Source organism: Oryzias latipes, chromosome 6, assembly GCF_053564925.1.
Source record: "Oryzias latipes strain Hd-rR chromosome 6, Olatipes_Hd-rR_3.1".
Taxonomy (NCBI): Eukaryota; Metazoa; Chordata; class Actinopteri; order Beloniformes; family Adrianichthyidae; genus Oryzias; species Oryzias latipes.
In genome coordinates, this window is record NC_136242.1 from 33,818,046 (window position 1) to 33,840,796 (window position 22,751).

General features: G+C 42.3%; 1 protein-coding gene across 3 annotated transcripts in view; it reads right to left on the reverse strand.

Moving 5' to 3' along the window:
• The window catches only part of LOC105354303 (neural-cadherin), a 130,895-nt gene that overhangs the window by 85,147 nt on the left and 22,997 nt on the right, over positions 1-22,751 (reverse strand). For all 3 annotated transcript variants that reach the window (XM_023956114.2, XM_078949424.1, XM_078949425.1), the window contains exon 2: positions 2,673-2,870. In XM_023956114.2, coding sequence (XP_023811882.1) covers positions 2,673-2,870 — 198 coding nt within the window. The remainder of the gene's footprint in view (positions 1-2,672; positions 2,871-22,751) is intronic.

The window sequence follows — 22,751 nt, forward strand, 5'->3', positions numbered from 1 at the left end:
CATCTGCATGTATGGATTTCTTAAAGAGATCTTCTCCAGCCACACTTGACATCCTGCTCCAGAGCACAGAAAAAAAGGAATCAACAGCTCTGATGACTCCCATCAAGACAGAGTCTGACAGGATGAAGGAAGAAAGGCTAAGATGGAGCTTTGTGTTTGAAAGCAGAGACAGAAAACTGTAGCCGGAGTCTGAGTGAAGCGTTAAAATAACTGTTGGGGAGGATCTGGAACATTCAGAATCTGAAGATGACAAAGCATATGGCTGAGCCCCGGAGAGCCCGTCCCAATTTAATTAACACAGTTGGTTATCTTTGTTCACAAGCAAACTCCGCGGGGCACCCTGCTTCCTCCCCCGCCGTGCAGTAACTTCATCAGGGGGTCAGACTGTAGTCGTCCTAAGGGCAGATACCCGCCTGTCATTCCTGGGGCTTAAAGAAGGAAATAAGTACGTGACCCCTTATGGATTGTGTGAGTTAAATAAAAATTGACAGTCTGTCATCTTAATGGCTTCTTTTGATAAGTGAGAGGATAGAAAATCACAATGAAAAAAATGAACGACAAAGAATTCATATACATTTATTTGCAGTTCATTGAGAAAAATAGGTATGTGATCCCCCTGTAACCATTAACAGTTCTGGTTCACACAGACCAGTTGGACTCTCCTGATCAACCTGTCACCTGAACTGCCTGTTTGAACTAATCACCTGTAGAAAGACACCTGTCCACAGTCCATCAGTAAGACTCCAAACTCTCCAACATGGGAAAGACTAAAGAGATTTTAGTGGATTTAAGGGAAAAAATTGCAGACCTGCACCAGACCTGAATGGACTACAAAACCACCAGCAAGAAGCTGCAAGAAGCAAGAAGCCAGATCTGACCTGGGGGGTATTCCGTGACCATGAGAACAGTCATAAATTGGACTAAAACAACACAGCAGGAGTTACTGGATGATCTCAAAGTATCATAGTATCCAAAGTATCAAAGTATCATAGTTTGTGTTCCAGTGACTTTCTCACTATGGTTGTAGCCAGAGTTCATATCACTGTGGGCCGCTCCTCATTCCGTTTTTCTGCCCCTATGACTGGAATGATTTGCAGAAAACCCTGAAGTTGCATACCTTGGTCTTCTTGGCTGCCTTTAAAACATCTTTAACAGGTGTGGTTTGTGATGAATGTGGATTTTATTTATGTTTTAATTGCTCTCCTTCTGTCTTTTATTGTAAACAGTAACTTAGTGCCCCCTGCAGAGATTTTATTGTAAATATTGACGTATAAAGATGTTTTATGTGCATGCAGCTTATATTCCACCATCATTCTGTTTTTGTAATGTTGCTGAAAACTTAGGCCGTGGCTGTAAAGGAGAAATTATTCTCTATTGACCTACCTGGATAAATAAAGGTTCAACAGAAGCAGCTGGTATCACAGTCAGCAAGAAAACCATTGGGAATACTTTACGCCACATTGGTTTAACATCCTGCAATGGTGGGAAAGTTCCCCTGCTTAAGAAGGCAGGTGTGCAGACCCACCTGAAGTTTACCAATGAACTTCCTCATGGTTTAGAGAGGGAACGGGAGAAGGTGCTGTGGTCAGATCAGACCAACATGGAGCTCTTTGGCATCGACTCAACCAGTCGTGTTTGGACAAAGAGAAATGCTGCCTATGACCCCAAGAACCCCATCTCCGCTATAAAGCACGGAGGTGGAAGCATTATCCTTTGGGGGTGTTTTTCTGCACAGGGTTACTTCACCCATGTGGATGGGAGGATGGGTGGAGCCATGAGCCGTCAATTAGTGACCCAAAACATACAGCCAAGGCCACAGAACTGTGTTTGTGCAGAAACCTGCTCAACTACCAGAAACCTCTGAGCTCTGTGGTGACAATAAAGGTTTTACCACAAAGTACTGAGAGGGTTCAAATACTTTTCCTCTATAAAATGCAAATACATTTATATCAATTATTTTTCTTCCTCCCACTGTTCTAATGAACTCACCATTAGGATGACAGACTGTTAATTTCTTTTAAGTGGGCAAACCTACAGAATCAGAATGGGATTAAATACTCATTTCCTCCACTGTAGGTTGTTTTTCAAATTAGGGACTCATTGGTGAAGGTGGTTGGAAAGAACCATCAGAATGTGATGGAATTTAGTAATCCATTACATGAACACAAGCTGAAGTTTCTGCCAAAAAGCCTTTATTCCTTCAAACACCAGGGGGGCCGGAGCTCTGGCGGAGCTCCAACAGCCCACCGCATGTGTTTGTGCACCGCAGATCGTGTACTTACAGGGTTCTGTGTCTGCAGACAGACACGAGAGAATGAAAAGTGAATAAACAAATGTGTGACGGCCTCTGGCTGTGTGTGGGAGTGTCTGATTGTGAGAGTGTGTGTGTTTTTGTGTGAAGGAAAGAGGGGGGGACAAAGAGGAAAAAAGAGAGGAACTCAGGAAGAGATGGAGAATCTAATGGACACCTAAAGAGTCCATAAATGCATGAATGAGCTTGCGACTGCCCGTGGCGGTGTGTCTGAGTGACTGCGCTGGTGTCGGCCGCGTGTATTCATATCCAAAGCTCGATAATCCACCAGCTTTTTTTCATCAACAATGCAGCTTTTTTTATTATTATTTTTTTACTTCCCATCAGATGCATGTTCATACGCGAGCAACAGAAGGCTTACCGTCTGACAGGAAATATTCCACTTCCCCGCTCCTGCCCTCATCCCCGTCACGAGCCTGGAGCTGGTAGACAAACGTTCCCATGGGGGCATCGGGAGGAACAACAGCCAAGTACGGATACGGCTTCATATTCCACTCAGGAACATTGTCGTTGACATCAGTGATTTTCAGCTTCACCTTGTTCAGGTACCAGTCCGGGCCTGGGGGAGAGTGCAGAGATAGTGACAGAGCTGTGATTACTGAAAGTGACAGCTGTCATGTAACTGTGTGTTCAGGGAAGAGACGAGCAGCCAAGGATGAGGCTCCGTCAGACAAGCCAGCGTAGATATAGGTGAGATATTATTCCTCTCAAGTGCATTCAAGAACAATATTTTGATAAACGTCAGTGCTTTTGTTGATGCAGAAAAGACCTCAGATCAAAAGAAATTAACGTTCAGTCAGACTTTAAACCTGATTCTTACAAAAAAAGCACACATTTCTGTTAAAGTGCACACACAACTATTGTGTTTGAGATGTCACTGTAGCCTCCTTCATCACTGCAGGGGCTGGTGCATGTGACATCATCCACCCCTTCCACATTAGGGCTCCCATCCAGGCATCCGTGTTACCATGGAAGAAAGTCTTAGCCGAGGTCTAATCCACCAGGTCTGGGTAAATCTACCTTGATCTTCCCACAGGGGTGCAGGGATGATGCCTGAAGACAGTAGGCACTTTGTCGCCTGCACACTGCCTAACTGAAGTGAATAAGAAGATTCCAGGAATCCAATTACCAACTCGCTCAGTCTAAGTCAAGGCAGACTACAAGCGAGCGCAGCAGCACCTGAGGACAGAGGAGCAGCGCAAATTCTGCCTGAATTTGTAGCAGGGGATCATTATCCACATTAGACGCAGTGACACAGTCAGGGAACCGTGTTCACAAAAAAAACTCCCGACGCCGTTACAGCTGGAAATGTGGGACACTCTTACAGCCAGATCTGATGCTACAAATTGGAAGGAGTCACAGAACTTCTGACTTAAGATGCTTTTTCCACAAATAACGGCACTGATCAGGTGTGGTGCGAGGGAACGTCAGAAGAGCTGCCAAGCAGATCAGTGGGATCCATGGAGGCCATCTGCACCCCCTCATCCCCCCCCCTCAGAGAAGAAAAAACCCCTGCAGGGCAGACACCGGCTGAAGCCATGCATAAAGACATAACTCTCACTCTGATGACGGTAAATATAATGAACACACAACAAGATGGAGAACAACAACAAAATCCAACTCAAACCCCTTTTTCTAAAATCAAGATAAAGTGTGAAAAAACCTGTTTCAATAGATTTCTGGACCAAATTTAATAGAAAAATGATCTTTGACTCCTGTTTGATGTTTACTGGGATCATCACAGTTCAACTCATCAGAATGGCCATGAACTTTAACCTTCTTAAGAGTGGAGGCTTTCATGTCACTTCTGAACTTTACATGCGCTGATGTTCGCTCGACCTCATCCCTGCAAAGACTGACAGCTGTCTTCAGTGTTTTTTATGAGTCAATCAGATTTTCTCCTGTGGAATAAAAGGTTCAAACTTTTGGGAAACTGACATACAAACCTCTACGCCGACATTTTTGCTCCTGTGTGTCAGATTTTTACTAGATTGGAAACCTAAAAGTAAAAGGAGGTCATCTGGGATGTTTTGGTGTGACAGTAGCAGCCATGTCCCCCCGTGTCTCTGTTCAATCACGCACCAGTGGACACTTGTGCACAGAGGTGAGCTACTTAAGAGCTAAAAGTAGTTCCAAATCCCATTATGTAACAAGCCCGTGACTGTGGCCATAGGCTACATACTTCATGTGCTTCTTCATCCAAACAGTAGGCGGGCTGTGCTGCAGCCTGGAACCACCTGACTGAACAAATAATGAACACCGCAGTTCTGCTTAATAAAGCTCTACTCCCACAAAGAGCTAAACTTTATACGTGAACCTGCACAAAAGCAAGTTCCTTTATCCACCAGGAATCGTAAAACAAGTCCTTCTCTTTGCCATGTTTTCATTTGGATAAAACTATGTACAGAAATCCCAGTTCCTCTTTTTTCATCTTGAAGTTTGAATGGAAAACGCAGTGTAGACTGGGCTGGGAGCATTCACTGCTAAAACACAATGGCTACAAAGTGTGTGACAGTTCCTAAAAGGATTGTTAGAAGGATAATAACACAGGGAGGAAGAAGCTGGACGGGAGAATTAATCTGGCTTTCTGCTCAGGCTTTAAAGTTGCTCTGCTGGTGAGGAAAAAGTTCACGCTGCTTGCTTCAGGATAAATAGCCAGTGTGTTGTGGGGGCTGAGAAACCAATCAATGCTGAGATCCTATCGCCTCCAAAGTTGACAGCGACAATTTATGCACTTTAAGCCAGATCATCCTGCCCAGTAAGAGCAACCAATCCTAATGTGATGAATTTAGAGAAGGGAGATTTTTTGCAAAGTACAGAAGGGGGTTCTTCATCGAAAAGAAATCCGAGCTCCTGCACTTAACATTTAGTTAACCATCAAATCTTTGCATGGCGACACGTTCTTTGCTTCCTGCTTGTTGGTGTCTTTCCCAGCCATGTCTCTGTGGTAATGCTGGAGAAGATTTTACAAGGCTCCATCTAATTAGCTTGTTACAGAGAGACTAATCAGAGCCAAGCCAGATAATTAGAGTCTATCAGCTCAGGAAAGATAATGAAGCACGCTAAGAGTATGCATGCAGATGCATGTTGGTGTAATGCCATTGTGTGAGCTGGAGAAAGTGCTCGCTGAACTCTTCTCAATCATCTGGGTGAGCTGGCGGTGGCTGTGAGCGAGCACAGACCGGACCAGGAGCACAGATGTGATGAAGAATCGCAGGCTCATGCACTAACAGTTTGCATGATTGAATGACTGAAATATTTCACACTAGTTGGTTTTAAGGCATAAGTATGCGTGTGAACACTATCTGTTTTGTGTACATGTCGACAGGTGGACATTTTTGCAGCTAGCAGGTGTGTTTATAACATTTGAGTGTGTGTGTGGACAGGCCCCGCCCTTTTTGTACTACATTTGAACCTTACCATAATGATTAACAACCAGTAAACTTGTTGCTTTATGCTGCTTCATGGTCTTACCCCCCTTCCCCTCCTATTATCACCCTCCTACCCCCCCCCCCCCCCCCTCTCTCTAACGTCCCTCTCTCTTCTTCCCCTCTTTCCTTTTCCGTCCGGTCCAACACCAAAGATTTTCAAACATGATTGAAATTAATAAAGTTTGGCCTCAATTCCAAAAGGGGTTTATTCAGACATACCTTTGGTTTGTCTGAAGATTAATAACCCCTCTTGTTAAAATAAAATATGTCCAACACAAGAGCCCCTCAGCTCTCATCTGTCTGCCTAGCTGTTGGACAGGACAAGTTAAAAAAAAAAAAAAAAAAGAATCGCAGGCTCCGCCTCCAGATGGAGGTCGGAGCGGTTTGTGCACGCCGTCACGAGAAGCCAACACATTCTGCAGAATACAATCCCCTATGAAATAAAACCCACTGCTGGATGATTACCATAATATTTTATAAGTAAATGAAGAGTCGGGATATATGGGTGCAGGATGTGGCAGACTGAGGTTTAGCGAGCACAATGGATGTGGTGTGTCTGCACCCTTTGTGAGTTTGTGCACGGATGTGTGTGAATTTTCCCTCCTCACTGCAGGCCATTCTGTTGATGTTTTCTGCTGCTAATCCTCTCCTTGGGTACTTGCTATATAAAGCTGCTAAGTGGCTTGCCTGTATAAAAAAGTTGTGTCGAGTGCTTTTGTGCACGTATGTGCTGCCCACAGAACAAGGACAAGTGTGTGTGTGTGTGTGTGTGTGTGTGTGTGTGTGGGTGTGTGTGGGTGTGTGTGTGTGTGTGTGTGTGTGTGGGTGTGTGTGTGCGTGTAGAGGCACAGATACAGGAACATAAGTATCTGCACAGGGAGAGGAAGATGCTGAGGCTAGAGAAGAGGGATGCAGAGCATCGTCTGATCCTTAACAGACGACCCAAAAACAGGGGCTCTGGGGAGGAGCAGGAACCAGCACAACGCAGCAAAAGACGATGGGAGCATCCGTGATTGAAAAAGACACACAGAGTCACAGACCATGAGAGGAGAAAATTAAGAAAGAACACACAGTCTAATTAATACCAGCCTTTCTCTTATGCATCCCCTGCGCCTCATACTTGTACTGAGTGAGGAAATTAGGATACAAATGCGTCTGTGCGGAATGAAACAAAGTGCATCTGCAAGCATAAGCATCGATGGCCCGTGTGAGGCGTGGAGTTTCAGCTGTGCTTTTTTAGCCAGCTAGTGAATAAAAAGTGAAAATCAGCTCAAAGGGGAGTAATGAGGTACATTAAGCAAACACTTGCAGAGTTAAGGAGGCTCTGTTCCGAGCCAGGACTCAGCCTCTGTGCTTAAGGCGGGGTGTGAACCTGTCAGCAGGACATCAATACGCTAAAAGCACCAGGGACTGAAATCTATTAACTCAGGGAAACCCCGCAACGCGCCGCCTGGACCAGGCAGCGGCTCCAAATGGCTTTAACACCTACGACTTCAACAAAAACGCTGGCAATTTCATTCCAGAACAATTACAAATGTAAGAGCCCACAAGTTCTGCTCATTACCGCAAATCCGATCCTGCAGAGAGCCCGATAAAGACACCTGAGTGTGTGTTCTGGTCTGTGCACATTAACACCTACAGCCGTCTGGCTCACATGATGACTGCAGCCATGAAAACAGAGGCCGTCTTAAGCATAAACACAAATCTATCAAATAAAAGCAGAACTGAATTTTTAAGGATAACTTTGGTTACTTCATGATGTCAACTCAAGAAAAAAAAAGGAGACAGACTTTTATTTCCAGAAAAGGAATTTATGCTCTTTTTACTTCCCTAGAATGAACGTTTCTCACGAAAACACCTTTCAACAGCTTAGGTATAATTTGGCTGTGTCTGCACTTTAGTACAACACCTGACTGACAGGCTGTGGCAGGAAGATCAGTCCCAGAGCTCAGTTTTCAACAAAACATCCCGTCATCAAGGCTTAAATGCAATCCAAGTCCAAGTCTCCACTTCTGAATGTTTGAATACATTATTTTACATGAAAAGCATCAAGGATTTTAAGTTTTAAGTTAAATTTGTACTCATGTCTGCTCACAGAGACCAACATTGAGGAAAAAACATTTGCCTCTTTTCACTTGACCTCATGGTTGATCCGGGTTCCAGCCGAGGAAAAAGGTCTCCCTGACCGACTCACAGCACCCCTCCGTGGCTCTGAATGTGACCTGAAGCCACTCAGGTCTTTGCTTCGGTCGCTTCATCATTACGAGTCCATCTCCTCACCCTGAAGTATCTCTAAAAACAAGTTCTCCACCAGTTTAATTTAGAATTGAGAAGCCTCTTAAATAAGAGACAAAAAGTCTCCAACATCAAACATTTATTCAGATTTAATTTTTAGACGGTTTCTGCCGATCCGATCAAAAGGTGAAACGTGGTGAGCTGAACATCTTCCAGCGCTGCAGAGGATGTTCCACTGGAACAACAACATTAAAGCTGCAGCGTTTGCATTTACCGGAGCTTGTTCTGTTTCTTTTGATGCTTTTGGAAGTCGAAGCAAAACCAACAGCATCTCCAGCTCCTCCCTCAGGCCAGCTCAAGAGAAGATCCAAAGACGTCTTCACCAAATTTAGATCGATAATAATGGAAATCATCCAACAGGAATGAGAAAATGACCCTCTGAGGTACTACAGTATGTATATGTCAAGCATCTGTTTACAGGACAGCAGCATGCAGACCAGTTAGACCGGTAAGGGTTAAACTGGGTCCTTAATTTAAACATTTTGGCCACAGAAACCTACTTCACTGTTTGACCCCAAGCCTGTGAGCATCGCTATGACTTTTTCTAGGATCAAATGAGGCTATTTGTTGTTAAGAGTCAGGGACCAGAATGTATCTGAACTTTCTGTGTATAAATGAAGTACAAAAACAAAGTAAAAGGTCAAACCAGGCATCTGACAAAGCATTCGCTTCACTAAACTGAAGAACTGCCGTATTTTTCCCCACAAATCAACAGCACATTTAATCAGTTGCAGCAGCTTCTTTGGATGCCAAAAGGCTGATTGGTCAGATGAATGACCAGACGTGCATTCTGGCAAATCCATGATAGCAGCCCAACCTGAATCCTCGTTCTCATCCATATGCTGCCGCCAGAGATGATAGAAGGTTCAAATCCCGGAGAATGCAGGCGGGAAAAAGCAAACTGACTGGATGAAAAGACTTGAGACATAAGAGTAAAAAAACATGAAGAACTGAAAAGGAATTAAAAACACACATGTAAACACAAACACACATGTACACAAAGACAAATGCAGAGAATCACATGCATTCACAAACACACACACACACACACACACAGACCCTAGGGGTGGGTATCACAAACATATTCCAGAATCTATTCGATTACATTTTTTTCAGTTCTTTCGATTCACTCGATTAAGTCAGATTTGATATGATTTTAAATTGACATGGTTTACACATTTAGACATATTTGTATAGAAATACATTAAAATACTCAATAATTCAGTTCACATACGGTATATTTATTGGTGAAATATTAATCCAATGAGAATGTTAACACCACACAGTGTTTTATGATTTCTCAAACAGAGAAGCTCCAACAAAAATGTGCAGATCGTTAACTTTGTAAAGGCTCCAAACTAACTCATATTACAAAAATTAATGTTCTGCCTCTCCTGGAGGCCGTTTCAGTTTGGCCACTAGGCGGAGCTTGCACTATTGCATTACACTTTATTCCAGAAGATTGGAGCAAAAAACTGTGCTTTAGACCACAAATGGTTACTTAAAAATATTTTTCCTTTAAAGTGTTCGGAAAATTCCTGCCTGTGAGTCTATAACGCTGTCAGCAATGTATGTTTAGGTCAGCCAAGCGTTAGCATTAGCCGTTCTATGGGAAATTCCATTATACGTTAGCATCAAGCTAGCAGAATTTGGGATTGTTAAAATAACGCTGTAGATGTAGAGAATATTAGGAATGTTTCATGAACTTTCCAATGTATTTTATAAACTGTCTTAGCAGTTTTACAGTTGTACACAACGATTTTTTTCAAAGCTTGATCTCACCAAATCTCAAAAAATATCACGAAAGTAGTGTTAGATAACCGGAAAACAAAAACATATATATACACACGCACCTGCATCGACACACACACACATACAAACATGCAAGCATAAACATAAACACACTCATGCATTAACACCTACACACAAACACCCATGCACATTAGCACACACACACCACTAAACATAAAACACACACATGCATAGAAACACACACATGCATCAACAAACACACACAGATATGTATGTATACATTCACATTCAAGCACAAACACATCGGTATTAACACACACAGACACACACATCAACACACGTGTTCACATCAATTGACGAATGAAAATGAAGCCCATTGAGACGACTGTTGTTGTCATACTGGACTACATAAATAATATTGAATTGAATTGGATTGGATTGAACTGAAAAGCAACACAGGTGTTTGCACACAGGAAGCAGCTACAGCAGGTGTTGGGACCAGCAGAGAGAACAGCTTTGACCACAATAGGAGAACAGAAACCAGACAGAAATGAGAAAAATCAAATTAAGGAATTCAAATTCTAACATCTGTGTTTGTTATTTCTGCAGGTTCCATGCGAAGATACAGGCAGAGGCTAGTATCTGGAAACAAGTCTTTAATTTTTTTGACTAAATATCTAATATATGTGTGTGTTTACATTTTACCCATGAGTCAGTGTGATGTTTTTAACCCAGATTACTACACTCATGGCTGCTTTAGAAATATTCCATGTCTGAATAAGAATGGAAAAGTTGACTTTAGTCCAATCAGGCATCACCACTGAGCTCCGCCCACAGAAAAACGAGGCGAGTGGGTTTATTAATGAGGGTTGTGGAGTCTTTTAGTCTCAATTACAAAGAGAGCCTGCCTGTTATAAAGAAATAATACATATAAAGTTATACATATTTAATAACACCATACGATTAATTTTCCTGGATTACAACAATTGCATAGATGGATGGATAGCTCCAAAATGGGTCATAACAACTACAGTTTCCTTGTGACAGTTTTTCTTCCAGTTAAGCTAAAGGAAAATTACAAACGTATTCAATCCTTTTTGTTTTGCCTTGAGCTGAGGGAAAAAAGCCCCCCCCCATGAAAGAGAAAGGATTTAGAGAGGAGCCCATGTGGTGCAGCGATATAACTGTTACTGTATTTAAATCCTGCCAAAAGAAATACATAAATGAGGAAAAATGTAAAGTTCAGACGGCCTCTGCTCTACTATTTAGTTTAGCTGGAAAGGACTTTCCACAGTCAGCATTTTCTGCACACACAGTAAAAAGCAGCAGGTCCTGTTAGGGAAAAACTGTCCTCCATGAAAGACACTAACGCTGCACGATGACGAGACTTTTAATCAGTTGTGTTTAAATTAGAATCTCCATACATCTCTATCTAAAATAATAAACACGGTTCTCCACAAAGTACTTTGAACGAAAATGTTGAAATGATGAAAACTTTGAGCTTGAGGTGTTTCTTGATGGTGGTTCTTTTAGTAGTTGTGAAGATTTATGTGTCTACCAATTAAAGGAATGATGTGCATCTGTGTAACCTTAAAAACTGCAGTATGGAGCTTGGTAAGTGGATTAAAGAACCAGGGGACGTACACTAGAACACACAGGACTACTAAGAATGCAAATTCATTCAGAAAGGTGCCAATGAGGCAAACAACAGCAGCAAGACTTTTCTGCACTTCCTAAAATATTTTCAGTCAGAAAACCAGTTAGACTAACCGACTGCAAATGGTCTAAACTCTTTAGCTCAAGGGTTTTGTCCCTCGCGTATCCATTTTGCTTGCAGGACTCTTAAAAATCTGTCATCTTTTATGGTTTGTTCACAATATCTTGTGTAGCTCGGTTGTTAAGGTGAAGGACTGACATGCAGGAAGCCAGGGTTTCGATTCCCGGGGGGGGGGGTGAAATTAACCCTTAACGCTACTGCCTACCAGCATGAATGTGCGTGAATGATGGTCAGAGGGACCGGAGACGCAAACTGGCAGCCACGCCTCTACCATCACCAAGTATGAATGGAGAGTGAACGAATGATGGACACACTGTAAGCACTTTGAGCGTCTGGAAAAGTGCAGATAAATCCAATCCATTATTATGTTATTTACGCTATCAAGTCTTTTTCTGTTAATCAATGGAAAGAACTGAAAAACAAAAGACAAATCTTTTACTGTAGATTCAAACAACCATAGGATGGGATTTGACATAGATGGTTGCAGCACAAAACTGTCTGGAAAAGTTAATAAAAACTTCAATATATACCAGCATATGTACAAATTCAGCATGTAAGGATGCTGACAAACAGGCACTTTTAAAAACCCACTCAGATAAAAATAAATAAAAAATGCATCATTGGTGTTTTTAACATAATCTTGTGGCCTTTTTTCCAAAGACAGAGGACAAATATTTGGAAAATTAAGCTCAAAATTGATTTCTTAGCATTTCTTTGTTCAAACAGAGGAAATATACTGACAAAAAAGATTGTATGCATTTCTAATCTGCTTTGCTCCAAAACAGGGAGGGGAAGGGGGTGGGATTGCTCTATGCCTATAACCCCACCCACAACTCCTAAACGAATTTCTAATGAACTCCTGCCGACGAGACGATTTATTATTTTGGCTAAAACCTCATAATCATAACTAAAATACCTCTGGTAACGCTTTCAACATAGATCAAAAGATGATCAGAGTGGAACTTGCATGGAAACAAATAAGATTGAAGTACAAACCAAGCAAAGCATCTAAAAGCTTTTCCACGTCAATATTGTGATTTGGCGAGGTGAATCTAGACGTTTCTATGAACCTTATTATTTTGGCCTGGAGCCAGAATCCACAACTGTGAAGCTATCAATGAGGAAGTGGCTATTAGATGTGGCTAATAGTGAAGCAGCAAAGTTAATGCAGAAGCCAGCCAGCAATCACATTATCAGTACCCAACTGCCCATTAGCTGAGTGCGTGTGCGTGTTTGTACATGCGTTTGTGTGGATTCTCTCTGCAGTTCTTTGGCTGTTATCTTAGTGGATTTAGTGGCTCAGCGACTGTCCTTTGGATTCTGGAGCCTCCATGTCTCCAGGCCTGTTTGGCGCATGCCCCTGCATCCGAGTCCCTTTGTTGAGCTTTGCAGTCACTTCATCTGCCGTCGGTTTGTCTTAAACGCAGGTTAAAGATGGTCTTTAGCCAGACCTGTTTCTAGAAGATGGCAATGCACTACATCACTACCAGTTGTCTGATGTGGGCGTGGCCAGATGGACAAACTTGCTGGATCTACCCGGCTGGCCATGCTACCCTCCGTCTGGGTGTGGTCCCAGGTGAAGAGCTTCTTCAGTGACTGACAGCAGGTGTGCCCCCTTTTGTCCGGCTGACAAACAGCTGACGTGTCACTGGGGGGGGGGGTTCCCACTTGGCTTCTCTCTTTGCGTTTGTGGGGGAACAATTGGGATGATTTACCAAGTTGGTGGCGCCTAGACCCTCATGGTCAGGGGTTTGGAAAGAAATTAAATCTACTTTGCAGTCATCCCTTACCCTATAGTTTTCATCGCACCAATTACCCACCAACTGTAACTACACACACTTCCCCTACTCCAACACACTAACACACACACACATACAGTCAGGACCATAAATATATGGACAGAGACACATTCTTTCTAATTTAGTCTCTATACATTACCACAGTGAATTTGAAATAAAACAACTCAGATGCCGTTGAAGTGCAGACTTTCAGCTTTTATTCCATGGGTTGAACAAAAAGATTGCATAAAAATGTGAAAAACTAAAGCATTTTTTAAACAAAATCCCTTCATTTTATTTCTGAATTTCATTTGAAATTCTGTTAAAAAGATCTGGAAGCAAAATATTAGTTAACCAATAAAGTAAAAGAAATTTCCTTTAAACTAATCCATAAATTCTACCCATCCAGATAATACTTGCAAGGATTCAAAAAAGACATTGATGTATCTTCTCTTTTTGTCAAGAACAGCCTGAAGATGCTGTTCATTTATTTTGGTCATGTCCTTTTTCCACTAAACTCTGGTCTAAAGTTTGTGACTTTATTTCCACATAGACTTAGACTTCCACCTGTACTTAGAACATGTACTGTTTGGCCTCGCCCATAATCCATCTCAGAAAAAAGAACAATTAATCTAACTTTATTTTTATGCAAATGGCACATTAATAAATCAAAATTTTTAAACAATACCCCTCATTTCTCTATCTTTGTCAATGAGGTCAGACAATACATGAACACAATAAAACAGTCTGACAATAAGAAAGCCATTATAACACTCGATCTGTGCGTCAGTTTCAATGTCTTTATTTAAAAATGTAATCTCAACCCCCTGGCTTGTTCTTTTCTTATTGTTGCTTTGCACTGTTTTGAATTGGATTGTTGTGTTCAATAAAGTTTGTTGGGGGGGAAAAATGACAGCACCATGAAACCTACTTGAGATAGAAAGTCAAATAATAGCCGATCATGTCTTTTACCAGAGATTTCAGTCTATTGGTTAATATTGTTTGAAACGGCTTAAAACATTAAGAAAAGGAAAATTTAATCAAACTTTTCTTCCATGTTGCAAACAAAGACGTATTTTCCTGAGTTTGGTGTCGAGCTTAAAAACCTGATATTTGCATATTAATTTCATTAAACTGAATACAAGGGAGCACAATCTGTATGGATGATTGGCTCCCTCCAAAGCTGTGATGATGATGATGATGATGATAGTGATGATGATGGTGCATAATGATGCTTTTTGGATTTCACTGAGAAAAGAGGAAAACCAGTTTTGAAACTGGTGCTTCCAACAACTCTTACAATAATATTTCTGAAGCATACTGGGCTTTCTTTTTTAAATGTCAATGATGTGTAATATACCAGAGTTTACCGCCGTGACTGAATAGTTTATGGTAATGAGGCGTACCGACAAGCTTTTACAGTTTAACATCCTTAGAAGAGCCGCTGCTTCAATAGCTTTGGATCGAAGCTGTTGTCAACGGCTCCATCCCTCACAGATGGAATGGTGAATTATGTCGCCTTTTTGTTACCACAGTTACTGTTATTTTCTAGATAAAGTTGTTGTATTTGATAAGTGAGCGGTTGGTTTAGGAAGAAGTGCAACACGGCAATCATTTAATGACCATCATCATCATCATCATGGCAGAAGCTCCTGTTGCAAGTGCTCAATAAATGCCCCGTTGTTCGGTTTGCAAAGAGATTTTTTTTTCACTCATCTCCTCAATAGTTTACCATCGTGGATCAAAAGATCTGTGCTCAATCTTCTCGAGTGTTTTAATAGAAATCCCGATGAAGCAGTTTGACACACATCAAACAGACAGCAATCAAACGGTTGTGGAGACGAGGATTTTCTCCCAACCGTCGGCCCACATGCCTGTAAGTGTGAATTCAAGAACATCTTAAGAGTCTTTAATCTCACAATCTGTTCAACGAGATTAAAGACTCTTAGTCGCAGATTACGACTCCCTCAGAACGAACCCGGCGCCTGCACTCTGAACATTTTACCAGTTTGTGACGGTTTGCTGCTGCACGTCTTTCTGGCTTCAAGCATTAAAGTTTAATGGAAGACTTCCTGTCGTCTTTGTCGAGGGTTTTTGTGACGGCAGACTGTTCTGCCACATAACAAAACCCGCATCCGCTCAGCTGTAATCACTCTTTGTTGCCCTGTCGCCCCGGGATAACTTGTTGCTGGAATTGGCCATGGGTGTGGCCTCATGTGCAACTGACAGCACTACTTTGGGTTGGAGTCGTTCCCATTTCTTCTGCAAAAGCTGTATTTCTTCATGTTTACCGTCTGTCGCCATGGTTTCATTGTAGCATGAGTTCAAATCTTGGTTTCATTTCTTGGAAATGCTCCTTTCTCCAGATAAGAATCCGCCTTTCGTAAAGACATCATGCAAAAATGTACCGGACAGACAACGGGCGAAAGTATTGATTCTGTACTTAGCAGTTTGACATCTGTTCTGTTCGTTGTTGATGACATGCGTGTTCCCCCGTTTGGTTTGTTTCTGCTCAAAAAACAGGCAAAGGACCTGGAAATATGAAAGTGGCAGCTACGATAAAAGCCGGTCAGGTTTGCAGAGATGCTGAGGATGTTTCCTCCTCCATTATCCTCCTCCATTATCTGACTTAGCCTGTGAAGCCCTGAATCATCTTTCATGCATGGAAGGGAGATAATTGTGACTCGTTCTGGCAGCAGAAAAAGATGCTCCGTTATTTTCAGTCACTCGTACTAACCCAGACTCGTGTAAATCTGAATGAGGACAGGAGAAGCCAGCACGGATCAGCTACATGGGGGCATCAGGTTTAATGGAGATGCTTCTGTTTCAGGTAAAACAAACTTATTTTGTTATTAAAATTTCACATATAACCCCAAAGTGGTTCAAGGATATTTCATAAAAATGTGGGTTTCTCAAAGCAAACAAAATATTTCTGCAGTAATGTCAAAAAAAGCACTCAAATCCAGAACAAATGATTGATAAAAAGCACAAATTCAAGACATTAAAGATCCTCGGGGTTGATAACACCAACTGTACTGCCCAAAACTTAGAGGTGAATTCTTAATGAACCTTGTAGAAACTATGTCCTAGAAAACAACAGAGGTTTTTAGATTTTAAAATGGTAAATGGCATATACTTATATAGCGCTTTCTACCTTCTTACGAAGGCCCAAAGCGCTTTACAGTCACAGTCCCATTCACCCATGCACATACACATTCACACACACATTCACACACTGGCGGCGGCTCCGCTGCCAAACACTGGCGCCAACCTCCCACCAGAGGCAAGGTGGGGTTCAGTGTCTTGTCCAAGGACACTTCGACACATGGGAGTGCAAGGTGGGAATCGAACCTGCAATGTTACGATCATGGGTCAACCGCCCTACCGCTGCACCACGGCCGCCCACGTTTAGAATTTTAAACATTTAGAAAACAACAGAGGTTTTTAGATTTTAAAACCTAAAAACGGCAACTCCATAATGAAAAAAACAGCTTTGAATAAAAGCTTTGAAAATAGATCAGAAAATGATCGGAGTTGGACTTTTATAAAGTGGAAACGAACGAGAAAAACCGAAAACAGTTTGAACAAAAACAGGTAGGAAGTCAAAATGAAAGTCAGTTAAAAAAACAACCAACAGAATCATCTAAAGCAAGAAACAACTGAATAAAAATGAACAGAAACCAGACTAAATAATACAAAAAATACAAAAAGAAAACAAAAACAACCCTCTTTTTAAAAATATGAACAAAAATTGTTCAACAGGTAACTTTTTCTACTTTCAACTTAATGCAGTTTTCTCCTCACAACGATCTTCTTTCATTGTAAAACACACATGTATGGATGGATGGATGTATTATACCAAGAAAATGTCAACTTTGAACACTTTCAGAGCAGCAGACGTTTTTGCAGCTGGACTTTCGTCCACAGGAGAGCAAAGAAAAGTCCCTAAAAGTTCCATCCTCGTTCCATCTTCTCTTCCATCAGAGGACTTTCAAATGATCACTGAAGTGACAGATTACAGATGAAGCAAAAACATATAAATCCATCTCTCGTCTGTCAGTCACTTTAAAAATGACTCACCGAATCTCTGCTAACCATGAAGGTGGAGGCACAAATTAGCATACATGAGGCAATCATTAAAAAAGGCAGCGTTTTCTTCTGTTCATGGGGTGAAAATGGTTGAAATGTTCTTTTTGAGCCTCAGAGGACTTTAAATTAATCTGAGGGAATTATTGCTGACAAAATTAATTCTGCTGCCTCTGCAAACAAATGATGTTTGAAAACAAAAGATTGAACAAATGTTACCAGGAAGTGGTGTCAAAATAGAGTAAATCATTTCTGTTTCCATAAATCCAACTAAAGACAGAATCTTTTTATTTCAAATGAACACTTGTTTCTGTGTTGTAAACTCAAACGAGGAAGTATCAGAAACAGTTTGTGTGCGGCATTTCCTTTTAATCCAGAGTTGTGTTTGTGTGATAAACGAGTCGGCAGGGATGTTGTGGAGAGGAATACCTGAGTCACGGGGATTAAACCGAAACACTGCAAACCCAGTTTAGACGGCTGAACGTGGGCTTCCTGTGCTGTGAGTCAGGAGAAATTTAAATCCTTATTTTACCGCTTTGATATGACAATTTCATCCCAAAGTCTGGATTGAAGTGCAACCTCCCTGTAGTTTCTTTAAACACACATAATTGGCTTTTTTATTCCAGTCAGAAATAAATGAAGCCAATTTCAATATTTGGCACAGTCTTAAAGCAAAGATTCAGGATCATTTCACGCTGTTGTATTTGTCACAAAAGCAAAGTGAAGCACACAAAGAGCTTGAGGGGGGGGGGGGCTGATATGGAGCTCCTTCGCTCACAAAGTCCAAACATTGGTCCTGCAGCTGCTGGGAAATAACGCCTCAAGATTTACCCTGATTTACTTAACAGTTTGATGTGAGACGCGTCCACGTCCGCAGGATGCTCTCACATCCGAGCTCCAGGCTGAAGTCTGCTGATCGTGGTGCTTTGCCCTTCAACAAACAATCCCAGCCGGTTTCCAACAAACTCAAAGTGCAGAAACGGAGCTTTCATTTAGTTCAGTCACTCAACTCTCCTCACAGCAGTCTTTCAGAAAATGTTACTTTATTGCCCCTCATCCCACTTTACCTTGGCTGCAGCGGGCGACGATGAAGAGAAAGGATTACACACACAGGTGAGAGGCTTCTCAACAGATCACTTTGAATTAAGGATGAGCCAATAAATAAAACTCAAGAAATAAAGTGTCATTTCAATTCTCGTAGTCAACCGTTGACATGTCCTTGACAAGAAAACCACATCTTCTGTTCTACACAGTTATGCCGTCACTGTTAGTCCTCATAAACAACACATACTGGGACAACAGGAAGGGATAGGAAATCATTCATTACTGATATTTACAAGGTGAGGATTTTATTTTGGCGGGGTTTCTTGAACTCAGCAGCCTGTTGTGTTACATAACGTAAGAGGATGACTTTGTGGTCACTTTGGTGGTAAAAGTTTCTTGACACGCAATTTGTTACATCTGCAAATAGGACACAGGTGCAGTGTGTTTTTAGTTTTTCCCTCCAAAAGTGAATAGAACATCGACTTTGTTTGGATCTTATTGGGAGAAGAAAGCCGGAGACGAGGAGGAGACGCTGAACTAACATCAAATTTCAGATGAGAAGCGATGTCTCCTGCTGAAAATTCTGCATGAAAGCATTTCATTCTAAAAATCATTTGGGCTCCAATCAGTTAAATTCCCTTTGCAGGCTCCTTTTGCGATTTCTGTGAGACAAATCCTCACCAAAAACAGTCCTGAACCGGGTCAGAACACCGGTTCGACCATCAGCATTTCTTTAACCCTTTAGTAACCGGGTTTCACTGCTGGCAGCAAAATAACACCCACTCTTTGAAGTGTTTATTCCAACTAATTGCGGAATGGAAAAAAAGTGGCTTTGCTGCAATATTTTAGTGGTATTTTGATGCAGAGCCGCTCTTCTCCGCATCAGAATCCGTTGGAATTAGGTTAAATGTGTAAACCGTTGAAGAGTTACGGTGTTTGAAAGAACGTCGACACTGAAGCTTGAATGTTAAAGGGTCAACGGAAATCCTGCTTTTCAGAAAGGTTCATAATGTCGGCAGCATCAAATGAGCTGCGCTGATCTACAACATGCATTTTTGGAGACTTTTTGGGAAGACGACAGTCCTGGAGAGTCTTCCGTGAACATTAACCAGAAGGTTCTGCCCTTCCTGACCCGGCGGTGAGCCTGAGCCGTGTCCGTTCAGAGGGTTCAGTCATGCAGAAACGAGATTCTCTGCAGCTTCCTGTCAGGCTGTTTTTGGTTCGGCTTCCTGATCTTAAGCTCTGGTTTCAGATTTGCGTCCCCTCCCTCAGTAACTGGGGGCGGGCCAGTTTCCAGTTGTCCATAGCTTCCATGTAGCGGTTTCTTCAAATAACCTTCATTGCATTTAAGTTCTACCTTTAATGATGTGCAGATCCTCGAGAGTCTTCATCGCCTTCATCATGTCAGGCCTTTGTTTTCATGTGTTTACGTTCAGGTTTTGCTTTTTCTGATAATGCCTGCTATTGACTACCTGGATCAGGTGCGTTCTGCCATTAAGAAGGTTCAGTGTCATGTAGGACACCAGCCCTCAAGGCTGTTTGGAGTTTGACCCCCCTGGTCTGAAGCTTTAGTCACATGCACCGTCGTAGGGAGGAGTGGCTGCATCTTAAAAGGAGCGCTGTTCTTAAGGCTTGTGCGAGCACCTCAAGGGACGTCATGAAAACTGGGGACGTCATGAAGACGGAACGTACCGTTGCTGTGCATGTGGTAAGTGTTTTGTGGAGTATTCATAGGGCGAATGGAAGTCGCACACGCATATGCTGTTGTACGGTGTCCTTAGACCACAGTTTAGTTGTCAGTAATGTGTGAGTACTGGCTCCGTAGGCCGTGCACACAAACTACACTCCGATTGTCTAATGACAGTCAATGACAGTCAGGCTGCAGCGAGGAGCGTGCACTGACCATGTAAACAGCACTAACGGGATCTTTGTGGAGTCCAGTGGATTTGGGGGGGTTGAAAGAATTAAAAAATCCGTACGACACGCTTGTGTTTAGCCTGCAGGTGTTCATGCCCATAGAAAAAATGTGCATGAACACTTTCTCTCTACGGGTTCACCGAGCGGTCTATGACCTTGATATTTGCACACAGGTGCTGTGTGCACACGGGGCACACACATTGTATCCACCTGTAAATTTTAGGGACGAAGGCTTTAAAACCACGTTTTTCCCTCCAATCTTGTCTCCTGTGTTGGGGCCCTGAAACTTTTTTCTTGACATTTTCTTGGTGTAACTCGTCGGTTCAGCTGCAGCAGAGCAGTCGCATGAACTCCAGCTCAACCTTCAGTGCAGCTGCAAGCAGAACCGCGGCAGGAAAACAGAATCACAGCGGTCCACACACAATGTTGGTTTACTGATGTAGAGTAGCCAAACACAAAACAGAATCGTCCTTTCATAAATAAATGGGGGAAAAAAAGGATTGGCTGCTGTGAAAAGACACTATTCATAAAAAACTTGGCTTTGTTGGGGCATAACCAGGCAATTCACTGAATACCAAATAAAATGATTAAAGGCATCCATTTCTTGATTTACTGAACTTGACCACCAGCAGAACCAATTCTCAGAGATTCTGTAACCATCCAGGACTCTTAACTCCATTTCCCAGGGGGGGCTCACAATTTGTCCCCAACTTAGACAAGTTTGTGTTCACCTCAGGCATGGAGCTGCCTGAGACCATCCAACACGTCGTCACATAATTGAAAACTGTTCCAATTAAAAGATTCCAAATAAGGCTTGTTAGGAACGAACTGAGAACAAGAGCACAAAGGATGGGTTCACGTTCCCGCCACCCCAAAGCAAAAACAGCACACTAAAAAAGCCCGGATATGCCTTTTTTTCTATTTGTTAGTTTGCAATTCCTAAAAAGTCCAGAAGGCCTCTGCCACCTTGCCGCCTCTCAGTTTCCGTCTTTTGGGCTCTAATGATCTTCTTCTGGGATTTCTGTGGTTCCTCCGAAGCATTCTCTGAAAGTCACTTCGGGCCGGGCTCAGCGCCCAAAGGCGCTGCAGATTTGTCTTAAATTAAGACAGACAGCAGATGAGCCCAGAAAAAGACAAGACGCAGAATTTCAGCAAATGTTAAAGACATCATCAAAGCCAACAAGCCGCTGTGCTCCCAGCAAATCAATACTAGATCTACTGTGTAATGAGGCCTGTAATAAGTGAACAGGTGACTGAATACAAGACGAGTTTTCAGCTTTGTCTCTAAAGAAAGCACACAGAGTCTCTGTCTAAACAGTCAGAGTGAAAAAGCTTCATCTGCTGGAATTCAGTAATATTCGTGAAGATTGGGAGGTAAGCAGGTTTTAACAGAGAGAGCAGGGAGCCCATTTGCTGTGAAAGAATGAGATCTTAAGGCTTGAAAATTGATTTGAAGTCAACAAGAATCTGAAAGAGGCCTTCTGTTGCAGCATCTTTCTTCATTTCTACAAAGGTTTGTTTTCTCCAAAGCTCTGGGTGTGCAGGTGAAGATAAATCAACAAGCTTCCTGGAGGACATTTCAAAATGAAATTCCACATCCCAGTGACCGGCAGTGTGTGGGATTCTCTGCCTTTCTCTCCAACGGCACTGGACGAAATAACTGTACACAGATTACACCAACAGAAGTGCTGCATTAGTAGTCAAGTATTGTATCTTCTCAAACAGTGATATCCTACATAATTGGAGCTGGCTGAGAAGTAGGACTCCTGTTATCAAAGTTTTGACGGAATAATTCTGCAGCAATCCAAACAGACGCTTGCGTGTCTAGAAGAGAAAACACGGCTCTCGTCTGCCAGTCCGCCCACCAGCCCTCTAAACTTCGAATGCCACGCACACACTGCACGCACACGGTTCAAATTCATTTGCAAAGGTGGCGAGGACAGTTAATCTAGATGACACGCCACGATGGAATATTCCGGCGTAATCTGGGAGTCTGAGGAGCCGATGTGTGCAGACAAAGGTTCCTGTTTGACCTCCTTACGTTTGCTTTGGGCTTTCATTTGTGCGTCTGGAGCGGCGAGCACAATCTGGGATATGTTTACTTCTCAGCGTGTGCATGGCGTGCATGTGCTTCTGTGTGTCCTGTACATTCTGAGCAAATCTTGGCTTGGCAAAGTGAGACTATTGATGTTGTGTGGACTTGTGTTTGTTCGTCCACGCGTGCTTGTGGGCTTTGGGTGTTTGCTGTGAAGATGAGGGACTCTTCTTCTCTGAAAGCGTTTGAACATGCGTGCTTATCTGGTGATGTAGAAGAGCAGCTGGTTACTGAACACGGAAAGGCAGAGGAGTAGTGTGTACTT